The sequence below is a fragment of the Ailuropoda melanoleuca genome, chromosome 8 (genome assembly GCF_002007445.2).
Source record: "Ailuropoda melanoleuca isolate Jingjing chromosome 8, ASM200744v2, whole genome shotgun sequence".
NCBI classification, from domain to species: Eukaryota; Metazoa; Chordata; class Mammalia; order Carnivora; family Ursidae; genus Ailuropoda; species Ailuropoda melanoleuca.
In genome coordinates, this window is record NC_048225.1 from 57,685,850 (window position 1) to 57,708,845 (window position 22,996).

At 42.7% G+C, this 22,996-nt stretch overlaps 2 protein-coding genes and 1 pseudogene across 2 annotated transcripts; all 3 read left to right on the forward strand.

Moving 5' to 3' along the window:
• Positions 1 to 3,950: 3,950 nt before the first annotated feature.
• On the forward strand, positions 3,951 to 4,943 carry LOC100471957 (olfactory receptor 51M1). Its single transcript, XM_002926081.2, has one exon. The coding sequence runs from the start codon at positions 3,951 to 3,953 to the stop codon at positions 4,941 to 4,943; it is 993 nt and encodes a 330-aa protein (XP_002926127.2).
• Positions 4,944 to 14,177: 9,234 nt separating this feature from the next.
• On the forward strand, positions 14,178 to 15,162 carry LOC117803528 (annotated as a pseudogene).
• A 4,894-nt stretch (positions 15,163 to 20,056) lies between these two features.
• Positions 20,057 to 20,992, forward strand: LOC100471709 (olfactory receptor 51I1). The gene has a single exon (XM_002926080.3). It carries the CDS (start codon positions 20,057 to 20,059, stop codon positions 20,990 to 20,992), a length of 936 nt encoding a protein of 311 aa, XP_002926126.1.
• Positions 20,993 to 22,996: the final 2,004 nt, after the last annotated feature.

The following is a 22,996-nucleotide window of genomic DNA, read 5'->3' on the forward strand; positions in this document are numbered from 1 at the left end:
AAAGCATATAGTGGCCCCTACCATGCGTTAGACCCTGTTCTGGGCTCCTGGCGTATTCCTTAGAGAGTCCCACTCTTACCCATATAAAAAACTGGGTCAAAACCATAAATTATAAATACACACACACAAACAACATACATACAAGGAGTATATATAAGATACAAATAGTATATATCATATATAGTGTATATGAGAAATATATGTATCAGTATATAAGTACAAATATGTATAAGTATACTTGTATATACAGAATATATGTATATGAAGAATACATATTATATATAAAGTATATATAGGTAAATAAATATACTTATGTTTTTATTTATATTATACATATTTGTAATAGTATATACTTATATATAACATATGAATAGATACTATGTGTAAATATAAATAATAATACATACACATATGTATAATATAAAGGATGTATGTTTGTGATTTACACTTCAGCAGTGCTGCAGCAAAGGTATTATGTGAGTATGGAGAAAGATTCACCTAAGTCTATACAAGAAAGTCAGTAGAGATTTGTCAGAGAAAATGGTATTTGTGTTGTTTTAAAGGGTCAGCCAGTGTTCATGGGTCAGAAAAACAAGATTTTTTTTTTTTAGGAAGGCAAGATATGAAGCGATAAAAATAATAGAAACAAGGAAAATATATATAGGGAATTGTAGAAGGAGTTGTATGGACTGCAAGAGAGAAAAGATGAGTTGAGAAAGGTGCCAGAGCCAGAGAGCCTGGCTACACACAGGGCATTTGAGCATATTCCAAGTACACACTTTGGAATTAGGCAGGCATGGGCTCAGATCCCATCTCTGGCATTATTAGCTCACTGCGAAGCTTGAGGAAAGTTATTTACCTTTTCCGTGGTTTCTTTCTCTGTGTATGGGGATGGAATGCTTCATGGTGGTGTGAAATACACGTGATGATGATCGATTTCCCCAGCGTGTGAATCGTGCACGGTCTCAATAAATTGAAGCTCCTGCCATAGCTCTTCACAGGTTTGAACTGCATTGTGGTGAACGGGGGCTGCGAAGGGCTGGAAATAGTCCAGCGACTCAGGGAGTCGGCATCCTCTGGACAACGCCCAGGACGGCAGCAGGGAATGGATCAAGGGGAGGGGGTGTCGGACAGGCAAGTTAAGTGACAGGGAGGTCAGTTAAGCAGGGGGGGGAAACTAAGAGCTATGACAGTGAGCACAAGGGTGGAGACAAAGATTGTAGGGATATTTAGGAGGTAAAAAATACTTAACCCAGTAACGAAATAGATCTGGGAAGAAGGAAAGGGTCAAGTAAAGTGTACATTCCAAAATGTTGTCTTGGGTGATTAGAAAGTGGTAAATGATACTGTCAAAAATGCATAAATAGAAGGGGATGCCGGTGTGGAGAGGACAGATGATGGGCTCAAGATTAGATGTGTTGGGTTTAACTGGCATCCTTTTGGAGACTAGCATGAAAGTGGAAATGAAGGCTGGAGCTGGATGCATAGCAGAGTTGTCTGGGCTAGAGGTAAATATTTAGGGGTTATCAGTATATAAGTAAAATAATAATAGATCATATTATGAATGAGAAAGTGTTCAATGTCAGGAGACTGGGTAACATGAACACATGAATATTTGAGCAATGGATGGAAGGGACTGAATAAGAGCGGTCTTAAAATTTAGAAGAGAACCAGCAGAGAGCGGCATCAAGAATTCCAAGAGAGCTTTAAGAAGGAAGGTATTGCTATAGAGATCAGGTGTTGACTAAAAGTCTCCATTGAATTCCACCCCCAGAGGTCACTGGTGCATTTAAAGAGCATTGCTGGTGGCGCCTGGGTGGCATAGCTGCCTCTGATTCTTGGTTTCGGGTCAGGCCGCGATCTCAGGGTTGTGAGATCAAGCCCTGCATCGGGTTCAGCAAATAGTCTGCTAAAGTTTCTCCCTCCCTCTCCTTCTGCCCCTCCCCACCACACTCCATCTCTCTCAAATAAATAAATAAATCTTTTTTAAAAAATTAAGAGCATTGCTTTAGCTAAATTAAAAAAAAAAAGCCATTGGGTGGTTGGTTGAGTAGTGAACTTATGGGTGTGAAATGGAGAAGGTACTTGTGGATAGTTCTTTCACCCTCTTGTCAAAATGGTGAAGGCTGGCACTGGTCTTCCTGAACCTTCCTTCTCGCCACCTCCTGCGCCATTCTTTCCAGTGCATGGCCACATGCATTATCACCGTTGCTAACGCCTCCACAGCCATCTTTCCGGTCACATTTTATTTACTGAAGATTTTAGCCTTGACTCACTTTGCTCTTTCCACTACTGATTCAGACAAAATTTTATGATTCCAATATTGTCTCCTTTGATCCAATCAGTAGCCATGATCTCAGCCCCTTGACCTCCTCTCAACAAAGATTGTGTCCTTTACCATAAACTGGCAACTCAAGCCCATCCCATACTCTAGAACCCTGGTCCCTTTTCCCTGTCTCTCATTCCTTCATGTTTTTGCTTTTCGTTCTATGCAGAGTAGTTTCCATAGTACATCACCATAATTACCCCTTTGCATACACCCTTAACTTTAGTCCTGCTAGCCTACCCTAACTTCAATCTGGGTGAATGCAACTCTCCACATACTTCTCTTATGCATTTGAGGAAATGAGTGTAGTGATTCAAAACACACCAGAATGCTGACTGGTTCCCCTTTAATTTATGAACATCCAATGGGCCTCATCACTGCCTGGAATCCTACGTCTGAACACAGTAGAATCAGATTTTATTCCCAACCACTCCATGGAACTACTGTCTCACCATCATCAGCCAGGACTTCCTCATTGCTAAATCTTCTCACTTCTCAGTCCTTAGTACCTTGACTCCTTAGCAACATTATATATAATTGATTAATCCCTCCTGAAACTTACACACACAACTGCACTCTCCTGTTTTGTTTGGTTTTTTTCCTATTCAACTGGCATTTTCCCCCCTCAAGCTATTTTAGTGGAGCCTTTTCTTCTCGACTTCTAAATTGCAGATTTTCCCAGGGCTCAATACCAGAAACTTCTCTTACACTCACTTCTTAGGTATTTTTCAGCCTATTTACTAATATCTCTCAAATATATGTTTTTTCTTCAACTTATTTTGAAGCTGACATTTTCCTATACTGAGTTAATGAAAACGACATAAATGAAAACCCTACTGGGGGAAGTGCTTCTAAGCTGAAATTTTGACATGCTTTTGAAACAACTAGATGCAGATGTTCAGGATGTTGTCTGATAGATGAGCCCATAAATTTAAAAAAGGAAGAGAAATTACAGGGTTATACATTTGATATTTATCAATGTTTGGATGGTAAATAAAGTCATGAGAGCAATGATATTGCCAGGAGAAACGATAGAGTATGGCCAGAAAATTGCCCAGAATGGGAACGGCTATATTTGAAGGATAAGCAATGAAGAGATGCCAGCAAAGGAGACTGAGAAGGAACAGAAATTACAGAAATACAATAAAAAAAAAACATTAAAAAAATATTTTATCTGAAAAAAAAAGAAATTACAGAAATACAGGAAACAAATTGAGGGTTGAAGAAAGAGAGGTGGGGGGAATGGGGTAACAAGGTGATGGGCCTTAAGGAGGGCAAATGATGTGATGAGCACTGGGTGTTATGTGCAATTAACGAATCATCAAACATTATATCAAAAACTAATGATGTACTATACGTTTGTTGGCTAATTGAATTTAAATTGAAAAATGCTTCTATCTTCAGGGGAAAAAGGAAGTTACAGAAATACTGGAGAAAATCTGGTGAGTGTGGTGCTATAAGACAGTTTGGGACTGCTAGTAGGGTGGTAGAATTGATAATAGAGAATTAGATGATACCAAAGATGATAAGGACCATGATTCTGCTTATGATGGTGTGACGGTTAGCAAGACCGAAAAATTAATAACTAGAACTATCCATTTATTTTCAGCTCCATCCCTGAGGAATGCCAGCCCAATATCCCCTCAGTCCTCAATCTGTGGTCTTGTCCAACATCACCCAGTTTAGCCCCATGTTCTTCCTCACTGGCTTTCCAGGATTGGAAGCCATTGAACACTGGATATTCATCCCCTTTTTCCTCATGTACCTTGTGGCCATCTCAGGCAATTGTTTCATTCTGATAATTATTAAGACCAACCCTCGTCTGCACAAACCCATGTACTATCTACTCTCCTTTCTGGCCTTCACTGACCTGGGACTGTCAGTGTCGACCTTGCCCACTACTATGGGAATCTTTTGGTTCAAATCTCATGGTGTCTACCTCGCAGCTTGCCAAATCCAGATGTTCTGCATCCATTCATTTTCCTTCATGGAGTCCTCCGTGCTCCTTATCATGTCCTTTGACCGCTGTTTGGCCATCTGCCACCCCCTTAGGTACTCGGTCATTATCACTAGCCAGCGAGTGATTAGGACAGGTCTGGCTGTCATCTTCCGGGGCCCTGTGGCCCTAGTTCCTCTTGTCGTGCTCCTGAAGACTTTTCCCTACTGTGGGCCTCGAGTCCTCTCCCATTCTTTCTGCCTACACCAGGAAGTGATACACCTGGCCTGCACAGATACCACCTTCAACAACCTGTATGGACTGTCGGTAGTGGCGTTCACTATGATGCTGGACCTGGTGCTCATCGCACTGTCCTATGGGGTCATCCTGCGCACCGTGGCCAGACTGGCCTCCCAAGAGGAGCAGCTCCGAGCCTTCCAAACATGTACCTCACACATCTGTGCTGTGCTGATATTCTTTGTGCCCATGGTGGGGCTGTCTCTGGTCCACCGCTTTGGGAAGCATGCCCCACTTGCTGTCCACCTTCTTATGGCCAATGTCTATCTCTTCGTGCCTCCGATGCTTAATCCGATCATATATAGTATTAAGACCAAGGAGATCCGCCATGTTATCAGCAAGCTCCTGGGTCTTAAGAAGGTCAGTGCTGCGTCCTGGGGCTAAAAATTCCACTGGGTACCCAAGAGAAAGTCCCAAATCAAGCCAAAGATTGATAGCATTAAGAACCTACTATTACCCTACATGTTCCCCAAGATTCTTTTCCATTGCCCTAAATAAAATATGTATGAGTTTCTTTTCCTGAGTTATGGGTTAAGAATGCTGACATGCTCTTGCTTAAATCATAATGCCTCCTCCTACATCTGAGACCTAGATGTTTTGGCAGCACCAAAAACTACGTAGAAGAAGGCTGTCGAGGGTCATCGTCAATGTGCAAATATTAAAACTAAAATGAAACTGAACAAAAATGAAAACAGAACAGTAAATAAAAAGGCACCCAGAACAGAACCTTGCAGAGAAGACATAAATTCACCTTAGGAAATGTACTTTCTCCCATGGCTCCTTGGGACTGCTACCCTCTTGTCCACCTGGTCAAGTCCTTCCTTCTTTTCAGTTTCTATCCTGGTGAAGCTGTATCCTTTGGACTCTTCAATCACATTGGAAGAAGAACTTGGCACTTTTCCCTAATAGCTGACTCAGTTAGAACACCGCCAGAACTTTCTATGGATGTGCTCCTTTTGGGTCCTGTTCATCTAGTAGAAGCCCTTGACCCCAACCTTGACTCATCTCATCTCTGATTTCCTGTGGACTTACTGACAGTAATCAGAAGTCAGTGTTTGCTCCCAGGCACTAAATGGGACAAAGTTGCCATGAAGGAAAACACCACAAATATTTGTAAGTCATAATGCCATCATTCAGGAGGATGTGGACCTAAAGTTGGCAGAGAAGATTGCCCATACCATTGAATAAATGAGTCTCAGCATTGGGGTCACTTCCTCATGGACATTTCACTGAGAGCCCTCTCTCTAATATCAGAGCAGAAGCTCCCTCCGTCTGCTCCCTCAGAACCCTGCATTTCCCAGTGTAACATCTGTCACATAGTAATGCACTGCTTCGTGTCTCAGTTTAGTCTTTCTTTCTTTCGTTCTTTTTTTTTTGTTGTTGTTGTTGTTGTTGTCTCCCAGAATGGATTACTAAATTACGTTCCTTGGAAGAATTACGACTTGTTATGTCTTGTTAACCAGCACATCTCCATATATATAACGACTGGCAGACAATAGATGCTCAATGAATACATACTATTAATTTCTGGAAACATAAATGCATACATTTAAATTCAAAGCCAGGAAAGAGAACTTCTTTTTTAGGGAAGCTTTTTCTCCTTATACCCGGGAAGCCCAAGAGCACCCCCTTATGATGGCACCCATCAAAGAGTATTCCTCCTCAACATCCTAGGTCTGTTTCTTTCAGGCCATCTGGCCCCTCCAGCCTCCTCTTCCACAGGTTACTATGACCCAGAAGTGCTTCCTGAGAGTTACTCTTCACAGCTCTGGGGCATGGGAAACCTTGTATATAGCGCGCCACCCCTCCTCCCAGATCCGGGCTGAACAAAAACCTTGCTGGATCTGTTTGATGACCTCAACGGTCTCTTTCTTTCCATGGATTTAGGAGTCTAGCAGTTCCTGGGGCCAGAATAATCATATCTTTGCTTCCACACAAGGCAACTTCTCCTGCCTTTATATTCCAGCATCCCCCATCTCTTCATTTCTTCTAGTTTATACATAGTCTGAGAGAATTCCTCTGGGTGGTACACAGATGGTTGATACTTGTTAGACTGGTTTCTGATTCAAACTTTGGCTTTTTTTTTTTTTCCTGTTTGCCTGGCAAAAATGGGAGGAGAAATGGTGGTAGCAGCAGAGCAGACAAAGATCCCCAGATATAATGGCTCTCGAAAAAGATAATATTAAAAACAGATGGGAAAGGTTGGATTATTCAAAAAACAGTGCTGAATTTGTTATCCATTGGAAGATAAAATTTGATCCCTATTTTACAGTACCCGTAAAAATGTATTAAACTAAAGATATAAATGTTAAAAGGAAAACTTGAGAATGTTTTTAAAAATATGAGAGAATAGACAATTAAAATACAGTAAAACAGAACACACCAAAAACAAAGAGAGAATACAAAGCAGACTAAGAGATGAAATCTGCAATGTGTATCTATCTGAACAACTGATGTTTAATGTTTGGAATATATGAAGAAACTCTATAAATTAGTAAAAAATTAAAAAGAGAGAATCCAGTAAGAAATTAAGCAAAGATATGAATGGGCAATGCACCTACACAAAAAACAAATACCCCAATAAATACCTGAAAACATGCTCATCTTGACAAGAAATTTGGGAAATAATAAATAACAAAGAGATACCATATTTCACCAATTAAGTTAGCAAAACTGGAAAAAAGACTGATAATACCAAATGCATATTATACACACATGCATTTTCAAACATGCACACAGGAGAAACATTAAAAATTATGTTGAGATTGATAAACTCTGAAAACAGCTCTAGGGAAAGAAAGAAGTAAATCAAGTGAGCCATGTTACATGGAAGGTTTTAATTCAATTCAGAAAAAAAAATTTAAGGCAAATAAGCAAAATGTTAAGATTTGTTCAAACTGGATAAGCATAGAGATGCACATTTACTCAGGTGGTTCTTATATCATTCTCTATATTTTATAATTAAATTTCTCCTATTTAAATGCAAACAAGAGTACAAAGTGAAATTTTAAACAGAGCCAAACTCTAAAACTGGATATAAATGCTCTTGCATTTGTGTGGTATTGTGCGTGCATGTGTAGAGGGCCACTGGACTCCCAGTGGTTTAGGCTTGGGAGGCCCTAAGGAGCACTAGAGTCTTTCCAGTCCTAAAGGCAGGCACCCCTTGTACACAGGTTCCACTCTGAGCTTTGACGGAAGTCCACATGGCAGGCCACACCACCGAATAGCAGCTGCGAGACTCAGAATGGTCTTCCCATACTGAATGGAAGCATACTGAACGAGAACACAGACTTTGGATTTATATTAGAGTCTGAGTCCCATTTTTGCCACTTATTAACAAATAGGCCAGTAGCATCTAAATTTCTTCCTTTTCAAAATGGAGAAAGACATGTAGATAATGACATTTAAAAACTCCTACTTACTACAACTTCAAATGCAAATTAAAATTTTTAATCTTGTTAAGAGACAAATATTAAAAGCCCATAATCAGGCATGAAGTAGAAGAGGGGTTTCCATGCACTGGTGTGACAGCATGACTTCATTTACAGAAAGCAAGATGCGGGGCGCCGGGGCGGCACAGCGGTTGGGCGTCTGCCTTCGGCGCAGGGCGTGATCCCGGCGTTCTGGGATCGAGCCCCACATCAGGCTCCTCTGCTGTGAGCCTGCTTCTTCCTCTCCCTCCCCCTGCTTGTGTTCCCTCTCTCACTGGCTGTCTCTATCTCTGTGAAATAAATAAATGAAATCTTTAAAAAAAAAAAGNTCTCCCACTCCCCCTGCTTGTGTTTCCTCTCTCGCTGGCTGTCTCTATCTCTGTCAAATAAATAAATGAAATTTAAAAAAAAAAAAGAAAGAAAGAAAGCAAGATGCATTGAAAGACTTAAATGTACTCATACCCTGTGTCTCAGAAGCACTTCTAGAAATCTAAACTAATGAATTAACTATAGGGAAATATAAAGATTTTAGNTGGGAGCCTGCTTCCTTCCTCTCCCACTCCCCCTGCTTGTGTTCCCTCTCTCACTGGCTGTCTCTATCTCTGTGAAATAAATAAATGAAATCTTTAAAAAAAAAAAGAAAGAAAGAAAGAAAGCAAGATGCATTGAAAGACTTAAATGTACTCATACCCTGTGTCTCAGAAGCACTTCTAGAAATCTAAACTAATGAATTAACTATAGGGAAATATAAAGATTTTAGAATGTGCACTCCCTGAGGACGAGGATTTATTTTTTTCTGTTTGGTCACAGGGCAGGCTACCTTCAGCACCTGTACTGGTGCTGGAACTCCTTTCCAGACTGGGTGACTCTATTCAAGACAAGGGCCTACTTTGCCAAAGGAAGTTCAAGTAAAACACACACACACACACACACACACACATCACTTGCTTCTCCTTAACTTCTTTGCCACAGAAATGAACTCCTTTAGTTTTAAGTCCATAGAACTTCTATACTCATGCAGTGTCTATGTTTTCAACTCCCATGTCCTCCTCTACAGTAAGAAACAAGAACAAACGCACAAAAAGAAACTCATCAAGGCTAGATTTGTTCATGCTAATGACAATATTCGGTGTAAACTCCGTGATCCATTCACTAGCACCAATTCTATGCTCCCACATGCAAAGCACTTTACAAACACGTCATGTTATTTAATACCCTCATGTCTCCTTAAGCCTTCGAAGCTGGCCTTGTGTTTGTAGAATATATAGTTTCATCTAATTAAAACATGTTTTTCAGGTACCTGGAATTCATGTTATTTTATAATGTCTTGCTTTGTGACAACTCAGCCTTTGTGTGTTTCCCTCGCTATCTGGAATGTTGGATCCAGTGAGAAAGCAGCCATTAGTAAAGAATGCCTGTTAAATCTTTACATTTCCTGTGAATCTTTTTGGTTTTTTTACTCTGTCAGGAAGGGTTAGTCCTTTTCAAATCTGCCTCCTGCAAAAGATAAATGACTTTCTCAAAAGCAGAGATTGTATCTTATTGATCTTTGCACTTAAGTATATGTCCCAAAGCTTGTAGTGTCTATGTTTTGCTGAATGAATGAGCATGAATAACTACCTGGTGGGAAAGAGAGTCTCAAAGGGGGGCTAGACTGGGGGAAAGAAGATCACAGAAAAGAGACTGAGGGTCAACCAATAAATTTTCTTGTAACAATAGCACTAGTGGGAGAAGAGCATGAAGAGTCACCTGATCTACAAACTATCTCATGATGGTACTTAAGGGTCATTAAGTTTCCATGAAAGATAAATGGGGTGCCCAACAACCAGGTTCTGGAAAGACACTGACCCCTCTTTGGTGTTTGCAGGTCTACATCCATCTAAGGAGTTTCCCCTGAGGGCCCAAGACCCAAGGGAGCAGGACAGACAGCCGTATAACTGCCATTGCAGCAGATGCAGACCGGCATCCTGATTTAGTCAGATGAGTCTGGGACAGGAAGTGAGAAGTGCTGCAGGGTTGGGGAAAGAAGCCACAGACAACAAGGGACCAGCAAGTTGTTGAGGATGGATAGAGGCAGCCAACCCAATGACCTCTCTGGTACCTCTTATCTAGAAGGTCTATAAGTAGGGTGATGGGATAGGGCAGCTTCTAGGATTACAGCCAGTCTGTGGTATGTTATCTCCCCATGATCTTTTGGGTTGGAAAGAGAGAACCAGAATTTGTTACTGGGTGTTCCTTTGCAAACATGGCAGCTTCCCGGGTAAAATCTGAAACTGGCCCTGGTACATGGAGGGCAGGGAGAGACTGAAGAAAGACGCAGGCCACTCCAGATTGGTAGATGGCAGGTTTATAAGCAAGAGAACTTACGTACAGGGCATGTCTTGGGCACCACAAGAAAAGTAGCTCTCTGCACCTACCCCAGAATCTTAACTGGGTTCAAGCACGTATACCATCCAGATGGGCTCAACAACACCTTACTCTCTTAAGGCTGTGTTGTTGGAGCAGCTTCTGAGAGTGGGGAAGGCAGGTGGAAGGCACATTCCAAGGACAGAGGTGAAGGGTCAGAAGCCTCAGATTTCTTGGTCTATCTTGTGGGTCAAGCTGTGATCATGTCCTCTTGGTGCCCTCCCCCAGTACCAGGCTGGGAGTTGGACTGGAGTGAAACAGGATTATGACAGGTATGGATCATAACCTCATCAATTCCAACCCCCCCCCAACAGATGTGGCTTCCAACACTTTAGAACACTTCTTTCCATGGTCCCTTTAAGCCCAATAGTTTCCCTGGAAAGAAAACAGGGAACATGTGAAAATTTTCCATCACAGAAAAAGGTTAAGATGTAGAAGGATTCAGTCACTTCACCAAGGTCGTGTGGCCAGTTGTCCAAACACTGCTTACGAGCTCAGAGTCCCAACTCTGAGCTTCTCACTCTGCTTTTGTCAGATCGCTCGTTGGCTTTCCCTTGGAGCTTGCCACAGACACGAAGGGAAGAGCTACAGCTCTCGTACAGTAGGTCATCGTGGCGGAGAACCTCACATAAGAAGGTGGTACTGGAAACCACAGGTGATCACCTGCATCTGTTGAGTGTGTGGTTCCAACCACATGTAGAGTCGCTAATAAATGGCTCTATAATCTACGGAGTAGGTGTCATAACTGTCCTAACTTTGCATATGAGGAAACTGAGATTAAGCAAATAATTTGCACAATTAGAGAGTTAAATGTTGGTTATACGGTTTGAATGCAGATCTGATTCCAGAGCTACTTTCTTCACCACCACGCTGTCCTGCCTAACAGAACTGTGTCCAGAGGGCCACAGGACTCCACAGGTTCTCCACTGTAGGTGGCTTGAGAGGGAGAGACTGAACGAGGGCTGTGGGAGATTCCTTGAGTGTCTCCCCACCCCTCTGCTCCTCATACTTCTCCATATGAGCTCCTTCATCTGACCACATCCCTGTCCTCATCCTCTCTGCTGCCCAGCTTCTCTCTCATGTTGTCTCACAGGAGACTCCTTTCTCCTCAATGCCCCCTCTTTTTTGGGGGGGAGGGATTTTATTTATTTGACAGAGAGAAAGAGAGACAGAGAGCACAAGAAGGGGAGGGGCAGAAGGAGAGGGAGAAGCAAGCTCCCTGCTGAGTAAGGGACCTGACATGGGGCTCCATCCCAGGACCCCAGGCTCATGACCTCAGTTGGAGGCAGACGTTTAACCAACTGAGCCACTCAGGTGCCCTGACCCTGCCTCTTTTGTTTGACCCACCACTTTGCCCCCACCCCTCTCTGTTTCTCCCTCTCTCCCCTCATCCTCCCTCATTCTCTAAGCTTCCTGTCAGTTTAGCCCTTGGCTTTCCCCTTCACTGTTCCCCAGACTCTGTCCTCTCCCCAGTTCTCTTTCCATGTCTATCTGGCACCAGTCTCCCTCTCCTCAGTCTTTCAGCAGCCTCTCTCTGACCTTAGCTTTGCCATCCTCCAACTCCTCCGTCCCTACCTTCTCTGCCTCACACGTCCTCGTCTTGTGCTTTTCAGGTACTTCCTCTAAGTTACACAAGCCCCTTTCTCCCTGACACCCAGCCAGCCCTTTTCTGTCCTTCAACATCTTCCCCCCCAGCTTTCACCACACCCCATCCTTCCTTGTCTACTTCTCACAGTCTTCCAGCTTACTCTGCTTCCTGAACCATGGGTCTCCCCAGCTTCCTTCTCAGCATAGTCTTAATAAGCCTACTATTTCATTTCCTTCCTCTGTTTGACCCTCATTATACTTTCCCCTATTCCTCAGTCTCATCCTGTCTGTCCGTCAGTAGATGCTGTGATCTATTGCTCAGCATCCCCTGTTATCGCAGTCACCCAGTTACTCCCTCAGTCTGTTGGACTAGTCTTATTAAGCCTACTATTTCATTTCCTTCCTCTGTTTGACCCTCATTATATTTTCCCCTATTCCTCAGTCTCATCCTGTCTGTCCATCAGTAGATGCTGTGATCTATTGCTCAGCATCCCCTGTTATCGCAGTCGCCCAGTTACTCCCTCAGTCTGTTGGACTGTCAGTAGGTTCCTAATCTTTCAAAGGCACGTGGCACCTTATGCCAAGATCTAAAGCACTCTCATATTAAAGAGGAGATGGCATTTATTTCTGCATAACAGGAGGAGACGAAGAGCAAAAACCTGAGGGGAAGAATACAAGAAAAGTAGCATTTGATTGGTGACAATAACAAATATATTTATTGTTTATTATAATACAGATTTGGTGCTAAATTTTATATACATTGTATGTCAATTAAAACACATCCATTCTTTAATTAGGAAACACTATCATTTATTTTACTGATGAGGATACAGAAGCAAATATTATATCAGACAGTGAGATCCAGATAGCAGGGCTTATCTTGTGAGCACCTCTCCAGGTACCCCTGTCTTTAGTTTTTAATGAACTAATTTGAGCAAGGAACGAGCTTTGTCGCCATTGCTTCTGTTTTAAGGTACACTTATTGATATGCTTTTTTTGCAATACCCATTTAGTAAATACTACTCAAATAAGTTGCCCTGATTTATTAAAGTTGTGTCAGGTCTCCAGCTTGATTTTGGAGGAGAGATACCTTTAAAAACATGGAGATGAAAGAAAAAGAAAGAGAGACAGAGAGAGAAAGAAGGAAGGAAGGAAAGAAGGAAGGAAGGAATGAACAAAAGAAGGAGCAGTCATGTCAGTAGACTCTCAAATTAGATTTGAAAATAAAGAAATTCCTGGGGTGCATGGGTGGCTCAGTTGGTTAAACAACTGACTCTTGGTTTTGGCTCAGGTCATGATCTCACGGGTCATGAGACTTAGCCCCATGTTGGACTCCCCACTCAGCAGAGAGTCTGCTTGAGATTCTTTCCCTCTGCCCCTCCCCCCATGCACACACTTGCATGCACTCTCTGTCTCTAAAATAAATAAATAAACAAACAAACCTAAAAAAAGAAAAGAAAGGAAATTCCAGGAATTAGAGTAAAACCAGCAGCTTCAAAGATGTAGACTGTATAGGATGAATTCGTCTGACTTCCCAGGGACCTGAGATGCTTGAGGAATGAGGTTCTGGAGAATGAGTCATGGGTTCTTTAAGAGGGGTTGGGTTTGGAGAGAGAAGATAGCTCTTCTCCCAATCATAGGGACATGTGGGGAGGGTCTCATAATGGCAAAAAGGAGATAAAGTGGAGAGCAAATTGGATGAGGAAACTCTCTACAGGCATTCTTGATTTGCTTAGAAAAACTAGATATAATTTCTTCTACAGGAAAAGCTTGAAGGGGTAGGGTCATACAGAGAAGACAACTTGGGAGTAACAGAATTTCAGAGAATCTCAGCATTCTGTTAAGGTTGAGTTCTAGATTCTTCTACGGAAAGTTAAAGAAAACACAATAAAACAAAAAACCCTATGTCACAACTGGTTAAGAGCAAAAGTAGAGAAAACCCTTGTTGAGGCTTGCTGTCCCTGAGGTAAGTAAAGGGTTGGTTGGGAATAAGAGAAAGAGGGGAGGAAGCAGGAAAAGGACAGGCTGTTTGAATGGGCAGTGGTTAATCAAGAGGTCACTGAGTCCACTGTGTGCAGAGAGGTCAGATCAGCCAGCAGGGGACTGGTGTCCAGTGATAGGAGTACTCCTGCTTAATGGCCTAGTAACCTTCAACATACTACCTCCTTGTCCTAGAACGAACAGACTCTTGAGAATGAGGACGCCCACCCTACCAAATGCCAATGCGAGCTTCTCCACTTTCCTCCTGGCAGGCTTCCCAGGCCTGGAATGGGCTCACTGCTGGATCTCACTACCCATTTTTGTAGGATACTTGGTGACCATTGTAGGTAATGCTACCATCTTGCATCTGGTACGAACTGACCCCTCTCTCCAGCAGCCCATGTACTACTTCCTGGCCATCCTGGCTGTGACCGACTTGGGCCTGTGCATGTCCACGCTGCCCTCACTGTTGGGCGTGCTGTGGTTTGATGCCCCGGTGGTGGGTCTGGTGCCCTGAGTTCTGCAACAGCACTTCCTTCACTCCTTCTCCTTCATGGAGTCCGCCGTGCTGTTCGCTATGGCTCTGGACCGCCTGGTGGCCATCCGGTTCCCACAGCGCTACGCATCTGTGCTCACGGGTCCTCGTGTGGCACTAGCTGGGGCTGTGCTGGGTATGCGCAGTGCCGCCATCACTGCGGTACCCTCGCTGAACCTGCTTAAGTTCGACGACTGTCGCCCGGGGTGCTGTCACATGCCTACTGCCTTCACCAGGACATGATCCACCTGGCCTGCTCCAACACACGCTTCAACAGACTCTATGGGCTGTGCATCCTCATGCTGGCCGTGGGCTCCGACGTCCTATTCAGCCTGCTCTCCGACGCGGTCTTCCTCCGCGCTGTGCTGGCCATCGCCTCTGCTGGAGGGAGGCTGAAGGCCCTCAACACCTGTGTCTCGCACATCCTGGCTGTGCTCTGCTTCTGTGTGCCCGTGCTAGGCCTGTCCATTGAGCACGGATTTGGGCAGCACAGCTCTCGCTCGGTGCACATCCCCATGGCACTCTCTCTGTGCTCTTCCCACCCCTGAGGCACCCTGTTATCTACAGCATCAAGACCCAGCAGATCCGCAGGGCCATCCTCAAGTGGTTTCCCTGGGGAAGATACGGTGAGACATTGGCAATGAACTATAGTGATTCAAAATGAAGAATGACTTAAAGCTTCTTTATAAAGTCTTCATACCACAAAGCAAGCTCTGTTTGCCCGCTTTAGTTTGAGCAATTGATTGTAGGTCACGAATTGACTCTAATGTTAAAATCAAAAAAAGTCTATGCTCGTTTTTACTTATGTATATACTTATAAATACATAGCCACTACTTTCTTAAATTAAAAAGAATGATTACATATATATATATTTTTTTTTTGCTTAAATGTTTACATGTTCTAAGTGATTTTTATATTTGCTCCTCTACTGATTTGGTAGAACTCTAATTCCATAATAATGTCATTAGTGATAAGTTACTCTGATGATGTGGAGAGTTAAATCATCACTTCACATTTTTTGGATTAACAAATGAGTTTGCCACCATTCATCAAAATATAATAATTCTGTTATATACATTCATCAGGGATAACTTCACTGTATATCTAAGAGGAACTTTCCAATGTTGGGTTTTTTTTGTTTTTGTTTTTGTTTTTGTTTTTGTTTTTGTCCATATCATAGTCTGGGACAGAACCAAGTTCGGGGAGGCATAAAAGCCTAACTTATAGGACGCCTGGGTGGCTTAGTTGGTTAAGTGTCCGACAGTGTTTTGGCTCAGGTTATGATTTCAGGGTCTTGAGACTGAGCCCTGAGTCTGGCTCCATGCTAGATGTGGAGCCTGCTTAGGATTCTCTCTCTCTCCCTCTCCCTGTGTCCCCCCAACTCAAGTGTGCTCTCTCTCTCTCTCTCTCAAAAAGAAAAAAATCCCTAATTTATAACCAGAATGAGAAAAAAATGGGGTTTACAGTGTGTCAGATCTGTCGGTAGAGATATGACAGAAGTATGTCCTTGAGTCACTGACCTAAGGAAAGAATCCCCAGATCTGAGTACAAGGTGCAAATTCAACAGGCTACTTAGATCATTCTTTGCCTGTTTCAGTACAAGGCAATTTCTGTAGTCCCCAAAGGACACAGGAATGTCACTGATCAATAAGGTTTAGGTTATAAGACAATTATCAGAGTATATTAGAAGTATCTTTAAGCAACCATATACTATCATACAAATACATAAGATTATAGAGAAATTCAAGACATTCAGGCGCATATTCAGACATGAATGGATATTCACTTGCACCTTTTACTCAGATATGACGGTTCTTTCCTTGGTTAGTGACTCAAGGACCCACCTCTGTCATATCACCACCTACATGAATGCACAGTCAATGGTAAGTACATTTGTGGGAAGATATACACGCTCACAGATTCATGCAAACTTGCAAACAGAATCTACATGAAGGAACGTGGTCATGTATACATTACACACAAGCACACATTCGCACACAGGCGCACATGCACACACACATGCACATATATGTGTTCAGATGCACACTTACATTAATTTACACACTTGCAAATGCACATAAAAGTATGCGCATACAGACATGTTTATCCACACATCCACACGTTCATGCACGTCTTGTGTATTTTCTCAGAATCTGACTTCTGGTTCCCCATAGAGCATCTCCTGGGGTCCTCTGTTCCTGGCCCAATTATTCCTGCAGGCCTCGAGGCAGCCCATTCTTCTGAGGCTGGTTTGCCTGTGTCTCCCAAGGGACTGACTGGCAAAATTGAGGGAAGGAGAAGGCTAGTTCTGAAGTCATGATAAATAAGGCCCGTCAGCTCCTGCTTCCAGATGGTGAGCTGGAGACCAGACCTGAGACCAGCTACCTTGAAGGGCAAGTGGGCCTTCGTACAGGAGCAGTGGAGTTGGCCTGGAAGTCCAGCCTATGGGATCAGGAGGACGGGAGATCTGTTCAGGTGGGCGGAACCTGAGGTTTGCTTTTGGAGATAACAGCTCGTTTCCAGCACAGGGTTTATGTTCCCCTTCCCTCAGGTCATGAAAGACCCCTCCCGGCAGGACGCAGACTTTTATCCAGAAAGCCTCACTGTGCCAGAGAAACACTTGATGTGTTTTATTCAACTCTTCTCTGTTAATTCAGGAAAACTGGGGCAGGGAAATCTCCATTTTATCCCCCAGTCCAAACCTTTTAATACCAGATATGTAATTCTCTTTTTAAACCTATCTTTGTTTCTTAGACCTATTTACCCTCCTCTCCTTTACCTTCCATGCCATAGTCCTTGTCCCCTGCCTCCCAGGTCAGTCTTGAACCCAGCTCCTCCATGACCTGTGGTTTTCACCATCCTTCCTCCCCGTCTGGCTGACTCATCCCCACTCCCATACCGTTTGTTACCATGGGCTTCCTTGCACCACTTTTGTTCAGGCTTCCTTGCTCTCCTCTTTAACTACAGTTTTGCCAGTGTGACTTGGCAAGTCACTTAAAATGCCAATTTCTCATTCTCCTAAGTTGTAAAATCTGTATGAGTGGGTCGTTTTGAGTATTTTGAGGGTAAGACAGATGACCTCTATACGAAGATAACATATACAGGGCACCCTTCCACAGTAGCTGATACATCATACTCAATCAATGTGATTTCTTTTCTTGTAATTCTAAGTAAGAATTACCTTTTCTGTACCAAATGCTACGCTTTAACCTCTTCTTAGAATATTTCCCTCTCAACCCACACACCTCTTTCATCAGCATTGATCTCTGACTTCCTACAATAACAGCTCTTCCTACAGAGTGAAGAAAAAGGATATGACATGATTTTTCTGTCTTCAGAGAGGTTCTTATTTGATAGAAAAAGACAAAGTCCTTCCCTGGTTTCCCGCCCCAAGCTCCCAGCCTAGACTATATCACCATACATCAATATGCACCTTTTTCCCTGTTTCCTGCCCCCCGTACCCCTTCTCTTTTATTAAGCCCTGGTGACATGCTCAAGATATAGGCTCCATGTCTTCTTTGGGAGAGCTAATGGACAACTAGGAGAAGGCATGCAAACAACTAAATGGCAACACAGGGGACAGAGTGCTAGATTAGAGGAAGGCGCTGTCGCAGAAAGTGGTTAACCACATGCCCCAGTGAGGGAGACATCACAGGACCGACATCTGAGCCATGTTCTCCAACAACGGTGCAAGTAGGATTTGTTTTAAAATATGATTTTTCGTTGAGCTGTAAGCTGAAGTGCTTAAAAAAGGAAGACAGAAAAGAAAAACAAAGTAAACAATTACAAAAACAAAGCAAAAATTCCAGGAATGACCAGGAGGGAAAAGAGGAGTTAGGGTGTGTCAGGATTTGCAGACGAGTCAAGTTAAGGAGGTGGATTTCACGGGAGTTTTGTCAGCATAGGAAGCGCCCCATTCAAAGAGGATGCGTGCATGGGATATAAAGAGATTCCCTTTCATCTTAAACAGCAGCAGGGAAAGAAAGAAATCACCGCTCCTCTTACTCATTCAGATTGGTGGATGATGCCACTGACTTCCTCTCCACCAGACCATTTTGAAGCGCCAGGGGATACCGTGCATTTTAGATTCAAGTTGCCTTTCCAGACAGGCTTTCGGAAACCATCAGCAGCACTATTGAGGTGAGCCATCATGAATAAAAAGACTTGTTTTTGGGTGCCTGCATCAGTTAAGTGTCCAACTTTTCATTTCAACTCTTGGTTTTGGCCCAGGTCATGATCTCAGGGTCATGAAATCAAAGCCTTGTGCCGGGCTCTGTGCTCTGCGGAAAAGCTGCTTGGGATTCTCTCTCTCCTTCTGCCTCTCCACCAGTTCTCTCCCCCAGTCCCACACTCTCTGTCCCTCCCCCCTCAAATAAATAAGTAAATAAGTAAGTAAATAAATAAATAAAATCTTTTTTTAAAAGCTTTTTTTTTTTTCTTATATGTGCAGTTTCAAAAACGTGGTCTGAAGGGACTGTACTCTGGGACTACTGTCCCTCCTTCCCATAGACACAGTGAGTATTGATTAAGCATCCTGTCGTGTGTGGACTGACAATGGGAGAGGAATTCTCCACTGGGCAGAATACTTCTTTCCATTAATAGAAATTCCAGTGGGCAAGTATTTGTTTTCATTAACATTTATAATACTGACTTTTTCTATGCTCTCCCCCACTGTGGGTAAAAGCCATATGATCAGACTGTAGAAAGAACCTGGAACTGAGGGGTGCCTGGGTGGCACAGCGGTTAAGCGTCTGCCTTCGGCTCAGGTCGTGGTCCTGGCATTATGGGATCAAGCCCCACATCAGGCTCCTCCGCTATGAGCCTGCTTCTTCCTCTCCCACTCCCCCTGCTTGTGTTCCCTGTCTCGCTGGATGTCTCTATCTCTGTCGAATAAATAAATAAAAATGTTTAAAAAAAAAAAAAGAACCTGGAACTGAGCCCATTTTAGAGGTGTTTCACCCAGTAAAACTAGGTAAGTCTGTGTCTCCAGTGGAGAGCAGTCTTCAAAACTGCTTGGAGTGGCAGAGATAGGCATTTAGAATCTTTATCTCCTGAGCAATTCTCTACTAGCTTTGAAGTAATTTTATTCTAATCCCTGTCTTCATTGACTACTTAAAATCCAACATGCCATAACAGGGAATTTAGAGAATGTCTGACAGATTACAGCTTTCCTTGTGTTAGTGTCTTTCCAATGAGGTCTTTTTACAACTACCCAATACCATGTCTTCATAGAGACATGGAAAACATTCACTTCCTACCAAACAAACACAGTGAAACCACTATGGAGATTAGTTTTAAATATGAATAATAAGATATTCTACCAGATTCCCTTATTCTGGAGATATGCCTATTTGCAAGTATGACTCCATATTTTTGTTTCGCATCAAAGACCAAAAGGAACTGGTCATGAAGGGGAGGAGGGACATAAGTTGGCAGATCATATAAGCCAGAGGAAATCGCAGGTTCTCTCAGTCTCCAATAAGCTTTATGTGTCTCACCCCAGGCTGTATCTCTGGCCCCTGCCTAAGTCAAATCCCCAGACTCCAGACATCGGAAAATGGTCAACAGCAGTCAATTCAACCCCAAATACTTTCTGCTAACTGGTCTCCCTGGTCTGGAGGCCATGTACCCTTGTTTTATCTTCCCATTCTGCTCCATATATCTTGTGGCCCTTTTGGGCAACAGCCTGGTCCTGGCAGTGATCAGGAAAAACACCACCCTGCACCAGCCGATGTACCTTTTCCTAGCTATGCTGGCCTTTGCAGAGCTTGGCGTGTCTGCTTCCACATTGCCCACTGTGTTGGGCATCTTCCTTTTTGGTGCCAATGAGATCTGCTTTGAAGCCTGCCTTTTGCAGATGTTCTCCATACACTCGTTTTCCATCATGGAGTCGGGAGTCCTGCTGGCCATGTCTGTGGACCGCTTCGTGGCCATCTACAACCCACTGCGGTACGCTGCCATCCTGACCAGGCCCCGTATCGCTGCCACTGGTGCTGCACTTGGACTGAAGAGTGTGACGCTCATGCTCCCACTGCCCTTCCTCCTGAAACGTCTGCCCTTCTGTGGCCACAGTGTCCTCTCCCACTCCTACTGCCTTCACTCAGATCTAATCCAGCTGCCCTGCGGGGATACACGTCCCAATAGCATTCTGGGGCTCTGCATTGTTACTTCCACTTTTGGGCTGGACTCGCTGCTCATCGTTGTCTCTTACGTGCTGATCCTCTACACAGTGCTGAGCATTATCTCGGGGGAGGGAAGGCGGAAGGCCCTCAACACATGCGTGTCTCACATCTGTGCGGTGCTTGTGTACTACGTGCCCATGATCAGCGTGGCTCTGGTGCACCGCTTCATGAAGCGAGCTGCACCTGCTGTCCGTCTACTCCTGGCCAAGGTCTATCTTCTGGTGCCACCCGTGCTCAACCCCATCATCTACAGCGTTAAGACAAAGCAGATTCGCCAGGAGTTAATCCAACTCTTTCTTCTAAGAAAATAATAAGGGCGTTAGGACCGGTGAGATGGTTACCCACAAGCCAGTCCTTTTCATCACCAAACGTGGCCCAGGGAAGCACAGAATATTCCTTACCTTGTCAAAGTTGGAAAGCTTGATAAGGCTTCGTGTTGACGAATGTACTGAGAATTCACATTTCATACACAAGAGGTCATAATCTAAATCAGTATTATATTGTATTTTGTCAGCTACTTTGTTATATGTGTCAACTTAAAACGTACCTACTCTTAATCCAGAAATTCCAGTTCTTAGCACTGCCCTAGTTTCATACTCTCAGGTTTGTTTATGAACACAGAGACTCGAATAAGAATTTTCACTTGAGCAATGTTTGAAATAAAATAATAGTAATAAAAAAACCCTAACTGGACATCAATAAGTAAATGGTTAAATGAGTTGGGATCTATCCACACATGGAGTATTCCACAATGTCAAAAAGACTTAGATTGATAGGTATTCAAGGTTTAAGCAAGAGATAGCAAGATACACATTTTATAAAGCAATTTAATCATATAAATATCAGTTTATATATTTAAAAATACATGCTACATCGATAAAAATAATAGTTTCTTTTGGAGGAGACTGTGATGGTGAAGAGAGAAATGAAAGGAATTCTTACTTGCTCTGTATTATTTTTTTAAAAAATAAGAATAAGGCATTCCACAATTCCCTTCGTTATAAAAATATACAGCATTATGTATATATACATATTGTATATTTAAATTTATGCTGAAAAACTGTTCAAATCTTAGAACAATTAGAAGCAAACTAGGTACTAAGAGCAAAGCCCTAAAACTGAGAATAAGCCCAGAAGGAATAGTTTTGAAAATCAGAAATCTGTACAGTTCTTGTGGAATGCTGACTGAGGAATAAAACTAATTCCTCCTGTAAGTCCTCATTGGAAAAGTCCATGGTACATGGGCATTGAGATGGAAAGCAGAAAGCATAATTTTCTAACGCTAAATATCCTTAGCTTGAGAATTTGAAACGCGAGGTTCCAAAAGCTGTGCTGAGTTGAAGTCATTGCACATGGAGAGTTCGAAGGGAAACGTGGGAGGAACAGATTCTGAGAGGCCTGTTTTCCTCCTAGGGACCTGGATTTATGAATGTCTCTCTCCCACTCACAAGATGAGCTGTCCCCCCACTCGAAATCTAACTTCACTTTTCCCTTCCTGTTGTTTGTCTCATACCACACATCACAATTGTAATCGAGTAATTATCTTTATACTGTTTCGTACTGTTTTATTTCTCTATGTCCAGTACATTTTAAGTTCAGTAAGGTAAGACGATGTCTTTTTGTTCACTCAGAATATTCAATAAATGCTTGGTGATGAACAAATTAATTATTGAATGAATTAACACAAGTCTACAAATATTTCCATGATCCTTATGTTTTTGTGTATGCATGAACCCCATTTCATGACACTGTATCCCGATTATTCTTTCTCTCCCCTCTTTTTCTGTATTGACTACCATTTTTCTCCCTCTCTTACTTTTTCAGGTTCTTTCTAAAGTCAAAAGATATGCTCCTGGCAGATACTAACCCGTTCAACTTCTCAATGAAACATTAATGGTCTTAGTGCAAAATTCATCCTCAGTCCCAGCACATGTGCTTAAGTTAAACATTCCCAGTAACGTTTGGGAGACTCTTGGCAAAATGCATGTGTGTTTTAATCTTAATCATATATGGAAAAACTATGGTAGTATTTTAGATATGGTATGTGAGATAGGATTACATTTGGAAGTAAGTTTGAAAATAGGAAGGGGATATGTGAGAATGTTGTCAAAGCGATAAATGTTGCAATATATTTTACGAATCTACACAACTCCTTAAGGGATGATGAGTCATGAGAAGAGATCTGAATTCACCTACGTATATCTATGATTTAAAATTCTTCATCCTTAAATGTCTTGGTAATCTGCCTCAAAATGCAGTGAAGACTAGTTCAGACTGAAGATTTGAATACGGGTTTCTTTTTTCTTACAGATTTT